The sequence below is a fragment of the Pecten maximus genome, chromosome 6 (assembly GCF_902652985.1).
Source record: "Pecten maximus chromosome 6, xPecMax1.1, whole genome shotgun sequence".
NCBI classification, from domain to species: Eukaryota; Metazoa; Mollusca; class Bivalvia; order Pectinida; family Pectinidae; genus Pecten; species Pecten maximus.
In genome coordinates, this window is record NC_047020.1 from 45,765,850 (window position 1) to 45,782,724 (window position 16,875).

General features: G+C 35.7%; 1 protein-coding gene across 4 annotated transcripts in view; it reads left to right on the forward strand.

Annotated features, from left to right (window-relative positions):
* The first annotated feature begins 265 nt into the window (after nucleotides 1-265).
* LOC117329887 (nuclear pore complex protein Nup54-like) overlaps nucleotides 266-16,875 on the forward strand; it is a 34,294-nt gene continuing 17,684 nt past the window's right edge. For 2 of the 4 annotated variants that reach the window (XR_004533280.1, XR_004533281.1), the window contains exons 1-5: nucleotides 266-735; nucleotides 3,118-3,323; nucleotides 5,429-5,644; nucleotides 7,618-7,805; nucleotides 10,956-11,155. Coding sequence is in view for 2 of the 4 variants with exons in the window: in XM_033888098.1 (XP_033743989.1) it covers nucleotides 384-735; nucleotides 3,118-3,321; nucleotides 5,430-5,644; nucleotides 7,618-7,805; nucleotides 10,956-11,155 (1,159 nt within the window). In the remaining 2 variants the exon portion in view is untranslated. The remainder of the gene's footprint in view (nucleotides 736-3,117; nucleotides 3,324-5,428; nucleotides 5,645-7,617; nucleotides 7,806-10,955; nucleotides 11,156-16,875) is intronic. The other 2 variants (XM_033888098.1, XM_033888099.1) reach the window with 2 other exon arrangements.

Genomic DNA, 16,875 nt, shown 5'->3' on the forward strand with positions numbered 1-16,875 from the left:
AAGGGCAAATACACTAATTTTTATATTCATTTCGATAAATATCTGTGTTTCCTTCTTGATTAACGGGGAGTCTTCTAAGGCTTTGCCTTCATTCATACTATTTTTCAAATAAAATGAAATCATCATATGTAATAACACCGCTTCTTGCATAAAACAATGAGAAATAACACATTTAGCAGCGACACGCATCATTAAAACCCCATTCAGGTCCAGATTCATGCCCTTTCAGGTATATTCAGGTCTTTAGGAGGACCCCAGTCTAAACGTGTACCGAGCTCTTTTGTGTCTGGAGTTAGGAAATTGATTGGAGGGAAACCCCACACACAGAAATAACACACGATATTCACTATGCCTTGTGTTAGAACGAGAAAGAATTGAAGAATATGGCTTTTCAATTAAATACTGGTGGATTTGGATCCGGGAACACAGCAGCTCCTTCGTTTGGGACAACCGCAACAGCTCAGCCATTTGGGTTTGGTACGACCACAACTTCTACAGCCGCCCCAACACTGGGGTTCGGCGGTACAGCCACTTCAGGGACCCCGTCGTTCGGAGGTTTCGGCACAACAACAACGGCTGCTGCAACGTTCGGAAGCACAACGGCCCCAACGTTTGGATTTGGGGGAACCACTACAACGTCTGCTCCAACATTTGGTTTCGGAGGGGCACTCGGAACAGCAACAACATCGGCGCCTGGCTTTGGTGGATTTGGAACACCAACGACGTCTGCGGGAGGTAAAGATTATTCAAATACCCGATGTTATGTGCATGTAGCGAATGTAACACGTATAAAAGTTAGGTTATGGCAGATAGTTCTCGGGTTTACATGTCAACCATTATACAGGTGCTTATTTCACTATTATCAGGTTCCCGTGATTTTGTGTATGCCGTACCCGGACCCGATCCCCGTACTAGCAATGCTCAAGCAAAGGGCAGGTAACTCGTATCAATATCTTAGAAACGCTTTAAAACACGTACCCCAATTATACTAGGGTTTAGTATCCGGAGGATTTAAATGTCTTTATCATTCTATACAAACGCATAAATTACCTAAAAATATCCATAAGGAATCCTATTGATTTAACTATATTTCGTATGTTAAAAATGGCAAAAGGGTAAGGAATGCCAATTTTTTGAAAAACTGAATTATGAATATTACCGTGATTCCGGCCGAGTCAAACGGCCTGACCATACTGGCTGTATTACTTAGGCATTTCTGATTTTTTGGGTATATAATAATATGCACAGGGCATCCAGTTGACCCTTGACTTTTAGTAATTTCAGAAGTCAAATCACTATTTCTGAGAAATCTGAAGGGTCAAAACATATGTCAAACAGACATGTCCCTTCAAACCCAAGAGTCAGATCTCATTTTCGGGAGTCAAAAACATACTCTCAAGGGTCTACTGGATGCCCTGATGCATGACAATCCCGGGAAACACATGAAAATGTCATTTATTCGAGACGGGGGTCACTGAACATCGTAAAATCAAAAATGGCGGTCGAAAGTAGCGCTGAGAGACCCTGATCTAGGCGGTACACAATACACATTTTCTCTCTAGTTTTGTATGGAATCCATTAGTTTGAATTACACATCAAACAATCAAATCAATTTAAGCATCAATATTAAACAAATGAAACGTTTACAACAACAGATGAACACACCATTTCATTGATGAAGACTCAACGTCATATCGAAGTCAACTTGACCTAGTTTTGAATGTACGCATTTACAGACTTATTTTTTGTGTCGACTGCAGTTTATCACGTACCAACATTACTATCATTTGTTTATATATAAAACACAATTAATTTAATCATGTTATAGCTACACTGAAGTGTTATTACTACCTCGTTAAGATATTTGAATCTATATACTTTCAGTTTCACTTGTTAAAAATTTAAGAAGGGGAGTAACTTCCACTTAAAATGGTCATAATGGAACATTTTACCTAAAATATCTTACATAAAAATAGAAGAATGTTCTGTTTTAAGTTTGAATATTACAATTGGCCAATTCTTACACCATTTATACAAACAAAATCATATTCAACTTATCAAGATGCATGGAGTACACATTTTTTGTATATTTGAAAAAAGTGCCATTTTAGGACAGTGGATTTTCGTTTTTTTTAAATCGCATAGAAAAAAAAAATTTCAACCGATTTTCAATCTGTTTTCTGTTTTGTAATGAGAAAACATAGACAAACAAAATAAAATACAGTTTATATAAACACATATTAAGGAAAAAAATGGTTGAGCATTGCTACCCGTACCAGGAATTTTGATATTATTTTTTTTCTCAACAAAGACTCAATGATTAAATCGATTTTTTTTTCTTATAGATCCTGATTAATAATTGAAAAAAAAACTGACATTTTAAACAAAAAGGAAGCAATTCCTAGAACTCTTGTAATCGTTGATTGACATTTTTCAGAGTGTTCATTCCAAAATGGCTGACATCATAACATAGGTCCACAAATATGTCTATGATTTTCCTTGAATGTGTAAAATATATTTACTAAAATGTTACATCATTTTCAACAAGGTGTGTATTTCAGTAATTTAGAGAAAGAAATCTATCTAAAACGGCATTCGAGATGATACATTGTATCATGGCGGATGCTGAGGAGCTACATAGGAGATAGTACTGTGTACAGGCTTACAATTAGGTGGTATGTGTGGTCAGGGTGACTGATCATAGGAGATAGTACTGTGTACAGGCTTACAATTAGGTGGTATTTGTGATCAGGGTGACTGATCATAGGAGATAGTACTGTGTACAGCCTTACAATTAGGTGGGATGTGTGGTCAGGGTGACTGATCATAGCGTTAACGTGGCAGCCAATTTCCAAATACCATTTTCCTTTGACAAAAACGACCAATAAATCAAATGCACATGATAATTCTCAAGTCGCTTATTGATTGAAAAATCTGATAGTTTGACAGCGGAGAACATGGTAATGCTACAATATTGAAATCGCAATAAGATCCCTCAAAATCTTATATCAAAAGACTAGAGACCACAGCAGAGTCCAAACAGTAAATTGCAGTTAGAACTCTCTGGGCTAACAAAAGGAAAAACAGAAAATAACATTCATGATATATTATACTTAGGTCTCACACTAGGCGGCAGCACTGGCTTTGGAACAGGGACAGCAACAGGATTTGGTACCGGCACAGCCACTACAGGTTTTGGAGGATTTGGTGGGGCGTCAACATTTGGAAGTGGTACGTCTGGGTTTAATCTTACTGGAGCTGGCACGACTGGGGCAGGTCTTTTGGGCGGAGGAACATCTACAAGCACTGGTTTGTTTGGTGGTAAGTCAGTTGGATGGGGTAACAAGAACTGGTTCACTGTAGTCCCCACTATATATATATATCTCTTTGTATTGGGACTCTTTTATCTCTCTTTTTTTTGGAAAAGGTGTGTTGTGCACTTGTGCATAGGTTAATTTACAAGGCATTGAGTTGACCCTTTATTTTCAGCAATTTTTGAAGTCAAATTGCTGTTTCTCAGAAATCTAAAGGGTCAAAACATATGTCAAATGGACATATCCTTTCAAACTCAAAAGTGAGATTTCATTTTGGGGAGTCAAAAAATACTATCATGTTGCTGTTTTCATAGCTTCATCACCTTTCACAGTGTCCACAGCTACAACGTAGATGTATGAAACTGTACTTGCTATAGAATGGAATGTTTTTGGCTGCGGTTATTAGCTCACCGGTTACGTCTATACGAGTATGCTGTACCCCCGGCGTTGGCATCCCACCCCACTTTAAAGTTTTTGGGATCAGTTTTTGGAAAGCTTCTTAGTCCAAAAGGATAGACCTTACACCCTTCTAATTTGGTTTATACATTCATTAGAGGTCTAGGAGTGATGTTATGGCAACATCATGCAGAAAAATTTCTGATTTTTTCGCATTTTACCATTTTGAGGACTTAACTTTTTTAGCACCAAAATCTACTTTAAAGTTTTTGGGATCAGTTTTTGGAAAGATTCTATGTCCAAAAGTATACCCCTCACACCCTTCTAATTTGGTTTATACGTCCATTAGAGGTCTAGGAGCGATATTATGTGACGTACAATTTCAAAATGACATGCTTATACATACATAAAAAATGAATGCATAGTGTGATTGCTGCCGCCGGTGAGCTTTCACAATCATTGATGGCACTTGTATTTTTGTTGATTTTGTGCCTGACATGAAAGCTCCAAAACTAAACACATTTGTATACCAAATCATAATGTCATCATCATTAAAAGGTGGAATATTCGAGACCCACTGTTTTCCAGCTCATGATCAGTAATTAGGTAACGTGGCTTTCTTTCCATGAAAACAACAGGATTTTTTTTATTGACATGCTTGTATAAAATGTGTCGTTTTGTCATTCTTCAATAAAGGTATTATACTAGGGAAAGTTGATAAATTTCTGTTAATAATGTTTTCTGAAATTTAGATATACGGTATATTATATTTCAATAGATATGTGAGAACATATTACTTGTTTGTATTTCAATGACAATGGATTGGTCAGCTTTATGGGCTAGGCCTACAGTAGATCTCAAGGCCTGTGAACCGTCATGGCATCAAAATTGCCACATGATAATAAAACTTCCCCGGCTCAAATGACAGAAATCAGTATTGCAATATGAACATCAGAACACACCAAAATTTACCAAAGGGCTGATGGAAACACCAAATTTAGACACACAAAAGTAAAGTCACCTTGTTTTTAGGAAAATTGCCAAAATTTCCAGACACCAGATTATCCCAAGTTTTGGTTCCCAGTAAGTCACACGAGAGTAAATGAACTTTAGTTGCTAAATCTTGCCAGGGCACTATTATCAATATTTTTTGACAAAATCAACTTGATACATAAATTAGGTGTACATTAAAATGGATGATAAAGCTATATCTGCTGATTTTCTATACATGTTGAGATTTCAGTGTTAATATGACACATTAATTCCCACTATGGCAATATTTCCACTCGATGCATACATTCTCTGCATGTAACACCTGGAGTATTGAGTATACAGTTACGGCTTCGCAAAAACATAGACCTGACCTATATCACTAGCACATGATCCAATGGATTGTCAAACTGGAAACCTGTTTGGTTAAAAAATTGTGTCATTTATTACTGAAACACACAATGTTTGCAGTTTATATTCAAGACAAAAAATTGTGTCATTTATTACTGAAACACAATGTTTGCAGTTTATATTCAAGACATTTTCATTTGCATGCATGTGGTAAACATGCTGTGGTGAGGGTAACCAGCTTTGTACTTGACGAGATTAACAAGTGCTACGTGTCTATAGTGTGACCAGTATATTTTACATTTGTACAATTCCTAGCTGCTACAATTTACCATATTTTACTGGCTATGTTTTGATGTACAAGATCTATATCCCAAACAGTTAATCAGCAGCAGCAACAACAGCAGCAACAAAATCTCCAAAGTCTGGATAACCTTGGTACCGCCATCACCACACCACAGCTGTACGGAGATGAACGAGATGCCATCATAGCTAAGTGGAACCAGCTCCAGGCATACTGGGGCACTGGCAAAGGCTATTTCAGCCAGAATGGCTGTGTGACCTTCACCCCAGAAAATCCTTACTGTAAATTTAAGGTTGGTAACTTATGGTGTAGGTAACCTTACACTGTACATATAATGCTTGGTGTTCACAGAATGGTAAATGCCACCCATTTATAGACTTTCTGGGTTTGAACCATCTGCTTCAATTAATTCCATTTGGATAAAAAAAAAAAAATGAATTTCCAGGCTAAGAAAAAAAAATCTAAAAAAGTTAATACAATTTTCAGACATTTTCATTTCTATTTGAGTTAATTGATCTGGCTTGTTTGAAAATGCATTGTGCAATAAATCTTGAAACTAGTTTCAGAAAATTTTACAAATATTACCAGAGGAAGGAGCATGTTATTCTCAACTTGTATTTGAAATTTCAATAGATTCCATTACAAAACAAAGTCATAAAGATTTATTGAAAATTTGTTGTAATGAATGTAATATGCTGTAACAAAATCATGTGACCAAATACTTTTGGCAGGGCACTGTTGGTAAGGTATGTGATAACTATTACGAGTGTAGGTCAGAAAGTGTGTAGCACACTCATTCAATCATTTGTGAATTATAATTATAAGAATTAAGCCATTTAAGCATTGATGGTTTTTTTTTTTTAGTTTCATCGGGGTATGCGGATTCTTACAGAAGTTTGCAAACAAAATTTGTTTCATACCCCGATGAAACTAAAAAAAAATTGACATCAACGCTTATAATTAATTTTTGAAAATGATTTTCTAATTTAAAACATGTTTAATGTACAATTTTACTGGTTTTAAATGGGATTCTTTTTCTCAAATCAATACGCAACGTCAATTGTCGTTTTGTGACGTCACATTTTTCGCGCTATTCTCGAAATTTCTTTCATAGAAGAATGAAAAGAATTTTACGACCAATCACATTTGAGTATTTACCATGAAAACAAAGAAAAATTAATTATATCTCATATTAACCTTAGATGTAGAATGCTATAATAGTTATAAACACTACAGGTACATAGGCATGGTATCGCCAACACTCTGTTATGCATCGAATTCATACTCTGTACAATAGTGATGCTTATACATAGTTAGGGCTTAAACTGTGTTTTACTGTTGCGTGCACCATGTTTTTGCCACGAGTCAAGATACTATTAATGGTAAAATATGTGGCATTAATTAGGTTGGTTTGTAAAATATGTGGCATTAATTAGGCCGGTTTGTAAGATATGTGGCATTAATTAGGTTGGTTTGTAAGATATGTGGCATTAATTAGGTTGGTTTGTAAAATATGTGGCATTAATTAGGTTGGTTTGTAAGATATGTGGCATTAATTAGGTTGGTTTGTAAAATATGTGGCATTAATTAGGTTGGTTTGTAAAATATGTGGCATTAATTAGGTTGGTTTGTAAGATATGTGGCATTAATTAGATTGGTTTGTAAGATATGTGGCATTAATTATGTTGGTTTGTAAAATATGTGGCATTAATTAGGTTGGTTTGTAAAATATGTGGCATTAATTAGGTTGGTTTGTAAAATATGTGGCATTAATTAGGTTGGTTTGTAAGATATGTGGCATTAATTAGATTGGTTTGTAAGATATGTGGCATTAATTAGGTTGGTTTGTAAGATATGTGGCATTAATTAGGTTGGTTTGTAAGATATGTGGCATTAATTAGATTGGTTTGTAAGATATGTGGCATTAATTAGGTTGGTTTGTAAAATATGTGGCATTAATTAGGTTGGTTTGTAAGATATGTGGCATTAATTAGGTTGGTTTGTAAAATTTGGGCTTCAACGATCATGTAATAAAAATATCATAGTTTAAACTACCCAAGATGAGGGTCATACATGTATATGAATTGGCAGGGATTAAACTGTCCCTAGCTAGATCAATAGTATTGTTATCGTAAAAATGTTCAAACTATCTACCCCAGGTTTACCATTATCTTCATTCTTTGTAAAATAATGAATATTGTTATCTTGGTTTCCATTGATCAGTTTTCTCATCTAATTATCTATATATATTGATGTTTTTACCAGGCCATAGGGTACATTTGTCTACCAAAGTCTCGTAATGAAGACGGACTTGTGGCCATTACCATCAAGAAGAAGGAGTCGGAAGTATCTGCTGGACAGCAGCTGATTGTCGACTCCCTGTTCAAGATGTTAGGTAGCAAGCCTCAGTATTCTGTTTGTGTGGAGGGCATCAGGCCACTGCCAGATAACAAGTAAGTCGAGCCTATATCATCTACCACAGGTCGTCCTTTGACAAGTATATATTCTCAAAACTCAACTCAAACTGTCTGTTTAAAAAATGTCTGTTAACCGCTACAAAACTACAGTATGATCACTTCATGAGAAAATTAGATTTAGTAAAATTATCTTGACCCGGTGGAGAAGACTTTTATCATGCAGGACACAGATAACCCATATAGAATAAGTAAGAAAAACCAGAAAAAACTCAGCCTTCATGTACAGAATAACATTCAGATCACAGACATCTAAACTCAGCCTTCATGTACAGAATAACATTGAGATTACAGACATCACAACACAGCCTTGTACACAATAACATTGAGATCACAGACACCTCAACACAGCCTTGTACACAATAACATTCAGATCACACACATCTCAACACAGCCTTGTACACAATAACATTGAGATCACAGACATCACAACACTGACTTAATGTACAGAATAACATTGAAATCACAGACATCTCAACACAGCCTTGTACACAATAACATTGAGATCACACACATCACAACACAGACTTCATGTACACAATAACATTGAGATCACACACATCTCAACAGACTTCATGTACAGAATAACATTGAGATCACACACATCTCAACACAGCCTTGTACACAATAACATTCAGATCACACACATCACAACACAGCCTTGTACACAATAACATTCAGATCACACACATCACAACACAGCCTTGTACACAATAACATTCAGATCACACACACATCTCAACACAGCCTTGTACACAATAACATTCAGATCACACACATCTCAACACAGCCTTGTACACAATAACATTGAGATCACACACATCTCAACACAGACTTGTACACAATAACATTCAGATCATGCACATCACAACACAGCCTTGTACACAATAACATTGAGATCACAGACATCTCAACACAGCCTTGTACACAATAACATTCAGATCACACACATCACAACACAGACTTAATGTACACAATAACATTGAGATCACAGACATCTCAACACAGCCTTGTACACAATAACATTCAGATCATGCACATCACAACACAGCCTTGTACACAATAACATTGAGATCACACACATCACAACACAGCCTTGTACACAATAACATTCAGATCACACACATCTCAACACAGCCTTGTACACAATAACATTGAGATCACACACATCTCAACACAGCCTTGTACACAATAACATTGAGATCACAGACATCACAACACAGCCTTGTACACAATAACATTGAGATCACACACATCACAACACAGCCTTGTACACAATAACATTCAGATCACACACATCACAACACAGCCTTGTACACAATAACATTGAGATTACAGACATCACAACACAGCCTTGTACACAATAACATTGAGATCACAGACATCACAACACAGCCTTGTACACAATAACATTCGGATCACACACATCTCAACACAGCCTTGTACACAATAACATTGAGATCACACACATCTCAACACAGCCTTGTACACAATAACATTCAGATGACACACATCTCAACACAGCCTTGTACACAATAACATTGAGATTACAGACATCACAACACAGCCTTGTACACAATAACATTGAGATTACAGACATCACAACACAGACTTGTACACAATAACATTGAGATCACACACATCTCAACACAGCCTTGTACACAATAACATTGAGATCACAGACATCACAACACAGACTTGTACACAATAACATTGAGATCACACACATCTCAACACAGCCTTGTACACAATAACATTGAGATCACATACATCACAACACAGCCTTGTACACAATAACATTCAGATGACACACATCCACTGAAGGCCTTAGACAAGTGTTCGTTGATGACGAATATCATCCTTGGTATCATTTCACAAAGCTTCGTAACTTACGAAATTTGCGTAAGTCACATTTACGAAATACTAAGCATTTCACAAAAACTAAAACTAAAGTTCAGTAAAAACCTTGTGTAACTTTACACCATGTCCACCCTGTCGTGACTTATGAAAACAATTTAAAATCGTGCACAAGCATGCCCTTTTGAACAGAAAATGACATTGTGATCAATTACAAATTAGCGTAAGAGAATGACTATGCCTTGTGAGTGATTGTTTCGAGGTGGAAACCGGGTTTTCAATGTTGAAGAGGGATGCCGGCAAAATACACGTTGTCATGAAACTAATTGTACGCTTTTTCGCAGACTGTGCTAACAGTTAGCCTATTTTAAGAACATTAGGTGTGTCTATGGACATTGAGCAAAATCTGTGAAAGTTGTTTTGTTACTGTTTGTTTTACTGCATGATAAACAATATGAAATTGGAATTTTATAGAAAAATTGATCTTCTATCAATAATGAGGTTGTTTTGATAGAACACAATAAAGTTCCTAGTCTGTGTACGTGACTTGGTAATCGGACCGGCGTACAATTTTCACCTCAAAATTGTCATCCTTTCTTAACTCTAAGTTACAGAGTAGTATGTTTTTACAGGGAGCATGTATGATACGAAAAAGTTACGAACACCTTTGTGAAATGCACTTACGAAATTCTTAAGTTTTGCTTAACTTTTTTGTAAATATTTACAAACGTTCGTAAGTTGCAAAGCTTTGTGAAACAATACTCAGATCACAGACCATTTAAAGTTTTGAATTTAGCTCAAATTCTCAAAAAATATCAGTGTTATTCCAACCAAATATTTGTTAAAGTTGCATTGTAGTATGAACATTTCAACCCAACCAATATATTTAAAATGTGAATTTTATTCTTTTTATTTGATATTGTTTTTATGTATTTTGAGGTTAAGAATATGAGATTCTCAATGTGTCAATATTTACACATGTCTGTCTAGGTAAACATGGTGTTTCCGTACTATCACTTTTGACAGATGTTTTGTGTTTTTTTGTTTTAGTTTTATTACTAAAGTAATTTAGTGAATTTTTTTATTTTACTTAAAACCAGTATACTGACAAAGCGAGACATTTAATTACATGTAATTCTTGTGTATGTTTGAATTGGCATATAAATGTTACACTTAGTAATTGATATATTATTTTAAACAGCATAGTTCCTTTACTATCGAATAATTAATTTATTGATAAATGTTTTGATTTTGATGAATATATGTGTGTAGGACAGAGCTGGTGATATATATTCTGGAACGACCTGACCGAGGACCAGCTCGGAGAATTTCAGCTCTGGATACGGCTAACTTCCTTAAACAGAACAACATACTACCACAGCTGCAGTCACAGATCATTGCCGAAGATGTCCGACCAAAGACTGGGTTCACCAAGGATCAACACAAACAATACTTGGACAACACCCCTTCAGGTATATGTAGTATGAAAATAAGAACTTTGTGACTTATAGATGGTCCTTATTATAGCCCCCACAACAATTAGGTTTCCTGGTATCACTCTGATATACACACAATCTTGTCTCATTTTTAACATTGTTCAGTTTCCACAAAAGTCTGTAAACAAATGTATATGACTGTCTTGCCACACAGTTGTGTATCTCAATTTTCTTTCGCAGATTCTTGTCATGGCTACCGAAACAGAGATCTAATAATTCAATAAAATCTAATCCTGCAAACATGGTATGTAAAGGTAGTGGGGAAGGCACTGCTCTGGACATATTAAAGATAGCTATCTGTCCACCTTACTCAGAAACAGTTTTCTCGGTCACGCATAAGCCTAGCTTGACTGCACGCACACAAACATTTCTACCAGGATCCATTCATTTTGTCGGGTGTTTGGATTTCCTATGAATGAAAGAGACTATCTAATTCTGACAAAATAATCTTTGCCATTCGATACTGTAAACACTGAATGCAGCGCACCAAGTGGAGAATATCTGTACTAAGGGAAGTAATGAGTCCATGTGGTCTTATCATAAAACCAAAGTTAATTGGTATCCTTGGAGTTTTTCATTAAGTTATGAATGGATTTGAACTTAATTTGGTCAGAAGCATCCTTTGGGAAAGGGGAACAGATTTTTCATAAATGGTTACTGTGACCTTCCATCCCATAACCTTGTATAGCATTGCTGGACGTTAAAGGATAAACACAATTCTGATGTAAAAATTGGCTCAAGGGTCTTTTCCCACCCTTAGGGACTTAGTTTCTTTAAACACAGTCATGTTGTAAAAACAAGCGGTCTTTGTTATTTCTTTGAAGCAGTTGGGATCCCCACAGTATATCCAGATATAGTATTGTTTGAGATTGACAAATAAAGCTACGTGTAGTAACGAATTGAACATGAACAATATTTTGACATTTGGGTCAAATCCAACTAGATGAGCGATACAGGCCCCATGGGATTCTTGTTTGTACTGAAATAAAGTTTTAAGTTGAGTGTGTGCAAATTAAACAGGTAGAGATGTTTTCACTTTTTAACATAAGAAAAAGATCGTCAAATAATTCTCAATGTCTGCCATCTTGGAAAAAGATGGAAATTCCCGTTAGGAACTTGAAGATTTATAGATATGAACACAGCAATTTATTCTTGTTAAATGTGTCGAGTAAAGAAGTGATGTATAGCTACCTATTATATGTGTTGATACTTGAGTTAATTCAGGATTCATCACAATTAAATAGAAATCGGTTCTGGAAAAATGTAACCAAAGGATGATGCAACAGTGCCTTTATTACTTAGGTCTTCAAAGTTATTGTATTGACAAATTCCTTATAAAAAGGAGGAATATATTCATGCAATGTTATCGTAAACAGATTGTTGAAACAATTAGCCTATTAATCATTTAAAAGTCCGCCATGATGATGTGCTTACCTATCTTTGAATCCAGGACTCCAAGGTGCTAGGCAAATTATAAACTGAATTCTTTTGTTTGATAGAGAAATCATCGCCTCTTATCTGTTACTGGCTGTAATCTAATTAGGATAGTAAGCCTATTTAACACTATGAGTGTGTCTTGTCTCCGTTTACCCCCCTAATTAGGATAGTAGGCCTATTTAACACTCTGAGCGTGTCTTGTCTCCGTTTACCCCCCTAATTAGGATAGTAGGCCTATTTAACACTTTGGGTGTGTCTTGTCTCCGTTTACCCCCCTAATTAGGGTAGTAGGCCTATTTAACACTTTGGGTGTGTCTTGTCTCCGTTTACCCCCCTAATTAGGGTAGTAGGCCTATTTAACACCCTGAGTGTGTCTTGTCTCCGTTTACCCCCCTAATTAGGGTAGTAGGTCTATTTAACACTCTGAGTGTGTCTTGTCTCCGTTTACCCCCCTAATTAGGGTAGTAGGCCTATTTAACACCCTGAGTGTGTCTTGTCTCCGTTTACCCCCCTAATTAGGGTAGTAGGTCTATTTAACACTCTGAGTGTGTCTTGTCTCCGTTTACCCCCCTAATTAGGGTAGTAGGTCTATTTAACACTCTGAGTGTGTCTTGTCTCCGTTTACCCCCCTAATTAGGGTAGTAGGCCTATTTAACACTCTGAGTGTGTCTTGTCTCCGTTTACCCCCCTAATTAGGGTAGTAGGCCTATTTAACACTCTGAGTGTGTCTTGTCTCCGTTTACCCCCCTAATTAGGGTAGTAGGCCTATTTAACACTCTGAGTGTGTCTTGTCTCTGTTTACCCCCCATCAGTGTTAGTGTCAAAACATGGGTCGTACACACAGACCAGTACATGTGTTGCTGCGTACACTTCTCACCATAGAAATTGTAAAAAAAATGTATATGTGTAGGAAATAAGGGGAGTGATTGAATGTATAAGTGTAGGAAATTAGGGGAGTGATTGAATGTATAAGTGTAGGAAATTAGGATGTTGATTGAATGTATAAGTGTAGGAAATTAGGATGTTGATTGAATGTATAAGTGTAGGAAATTAGGATGTTGATTGAATGTATAAGTTTAGGAAATTAGGATGTTGATTGAATGTATAAGTTTAGGAAATTAGGATGTTGATTGAATGTATAAGTTTAGGAAATTAGGGGAGTGATCGAATGTATAAGTGTAGGAAATTAGGGAGTGATTGAATGTATAAGTGTAGGAAATTAGGATGTTGATTGAATGTATAAGTGTAGGAAATTAGGATGTTGATTGAATGTATAAGTTTAGGAAATTAGGGGAGTGATCGAATGTATAAGTGTAGGAAATTAGGGTGATTGAATGTATAAGTGTAGGAAATTAGGATGTTGATTGAATGTATAAGTGTAGGAAATTAGGATGTTGATTGAATGTATAAATGTAGGAAATTAGGGAGTGATTGAATGTATAAGTGTAGGAAATTAGGGGAATGATTGAATGTATAAATGTAGGAAATTAGGATGTTGATTGAATGTATAAATGTAGGAAATTAGGATGTTGATTGAATGTATAAGTGTAGGAAATTAGGATGTTGATTGAATGTATAAGTGTAGGAAATTAGGATGTTGATTGAATGTATAAATGTAGGAAATTAGGGGAATGATTGAATGTATAAGTGTAGGAAATTAGGATGTTGATTGAATGTATAAGTGTAGGAAATTAGGATGTTGATTGAATGTATAAGTGTAGGAAATTAGGATGTTGATTGAATGTATAAGTGTAGGAAATTAGGATGTTGATTGAATGTATAAGTGTAGGAAATTAGGATGTTGATTGAATGTATAAGTTTAGGAAATTAGGGGAATGATTGAATGAATAAGTGTAGGAAATTAGGGGAGTGATTGAATGTATAAGTGTAGGAAATTAGGGAGTGATTGAATGAATAAGTGTAGGAAATTAGGGGAATGATCGAATGTATAAGTATAGGAAATTAGGGGAGTGATTGAATGTATAAGTGTAGGAAATTAGGGGAATGATTGAATGAATAAGTGTAGGAAATTAGGGGAGTGATTGAATATATAAGTGTAGGAAATAAGGGGAGTGATTGAATGTATAAGTGTAGGAAATTAGGGGAATGATTGAATGAATAAGTGTAGGAAATTAGGGGAGTGATTGAATGTATAAGTGTAGGAAATTAGGGGAATGATTGAATGAATAAGTGTAGGAAATTAGGGGAGTGATTGAATGTAATAAGTGTAGGAAATTAGGGGAGTGATTGAATGTATAAGTGTAGGAAATTAGGGGAATGATTGAATGTATAAGTGTAGGAAATTAGGGGAGTGATTGAAGGTATAAGTGTAGGAAATTAGGATGTTGATTGAATGTATAAGTGTAGGAAATTAGGGGAGTGATTGAATGTATAAGTGTAGGAAATTAGGGGAGTGATTGAATGTATAAGTGTAGGAAATTAGGGGAGTGATTGAAGGTATAAGTGTAGGAAATTAGGATGTTGATTGAATGTATTAAGTGTAGGAAATTAGGGAGTGATCGAATGTATAAGTGTAGGAAATTAGGGAGTGATTGAATGTATAAGTGTAGGAAATTAGGGGAGTGATTAAATGTATAAGTGTAGGAAATTAGGGGAGTGATTGAAGGTATAAGTGTAGGAAATTAGGGGAATGATTGAATGTATAAGTGTAGGAAATTAGGATGTTGATTGAATGTATTAAGTGTAGGAAATTAGGGAGTGATCGAATGTATAAGTGTAGGAAATTAGGGAGTGATTGAATGTATAAGTGTAGGAAATTAGGGGAGTGATTGAATGTATAAGTGTAGGAAATTAGGGGAATGATTGAATGTATAAGTGTAGGAAATTAGGGGAGTGATTGAATGTATAAGTGTAGGAAATTAGGGGAGTGATTGAATGTATATGTGTAGGAAATTAGGGGAGTGATTGAAGGTATAAGTGTAGGAAATTAGGGGAATGATTGAATGTATAAGTGTAGGAAATTAGGGGAATGATTGAAGGTATAAGTGTAGGAAATTAGGGGAGTGATTGAATGTATAAGTGTAGGAAATTAGGGGAGTGATTGAATGTATAAGTGTAGGAAATTAGGGGAATGATTGAATGTATAAGTGTAGGAAATTAGGGGAGTGATTGAATGTATAAGTGTAGGAAATTAGGATGTTGATTGAATGTATTAAGTGTAGGAAATTAGGGGAATGATTGATGTATAAGTGTAGGAATCTAGTGGAGTGATTAAATGTATAAATGTAGGAAATTAGGGAGTGATTGAATGTATAAGTGTAGGAAATTAGGGGAGTGATTGAATGTATAAGTGTAGGAAATTAGGGAATGATTGAATGTATAAGTGTAGGAAATTAGGGGAATGATTGATGTATAAGTGTAGGAAATTAGGGGAATGATTGATGTATAAGTGTAGGAAATTAGGGGAGTGATTGAATGTATAAGTGTAGGAAATTAGGGGAATGATTGAATGTATAAGTGTAGGAAATTAGGGAGTGATTGAATGTTCAGTGCACTCTGTCCAAACTGGATGTTTGCCAAAACCGCCCAAATAATTTGGTCCCAAAAATTCCCTTCTTTATTTATAGTAAGTAAACTCTGCATAATCCGGACTCTGTCTATTCTGTAATCCGGCCATATATTCCGGCCCAATTACTTGTGTATACTAGTAAATCTACTGTGTATAAACTGGCATCGGTTCCATTGATGTTTACCTGGTAGCGGTAGCTTCAGCGGCTCCCGACGAGTGTTTTTCAAAATTAAGCATGGTAAACATAAATGACATATAAACATCTTTCACACACTCACACATTCTCAATTAAATAGAAGGTACATTTTAATAGTTAATATAAGCATCCTCATAGAATTTCATTACCATTATAAAGCTTTTCAATGCACGAAAGAGATAGAATGAAAAACAAGGGGAGAATAAGCAATCATGAGTAATTAAAATAAGTGGCCACGTCTTGATAAACACCTAAATAGTTGTTACTTACAATAAAGAATGCATTTGTAAATGTATCGTAATTAAGAAATGTTGCTGGCTGGCTTCCCCTTCGCGGACCTCACTACACAAACGTACCGGATGAGGAAGTCAAGAGATGATGATGGTGACATATACCTTTTGTATTGCTCTGTTTATATTATTTACAAACATTCCTCAGATTGAGAATCTGCACTCGTAGAAAGTGTCAGATCGGTTGATTGTTCGGGCTCAGTTGGAGGCCCCCTTAACACAAACAACAATCAGTGACTGTTTT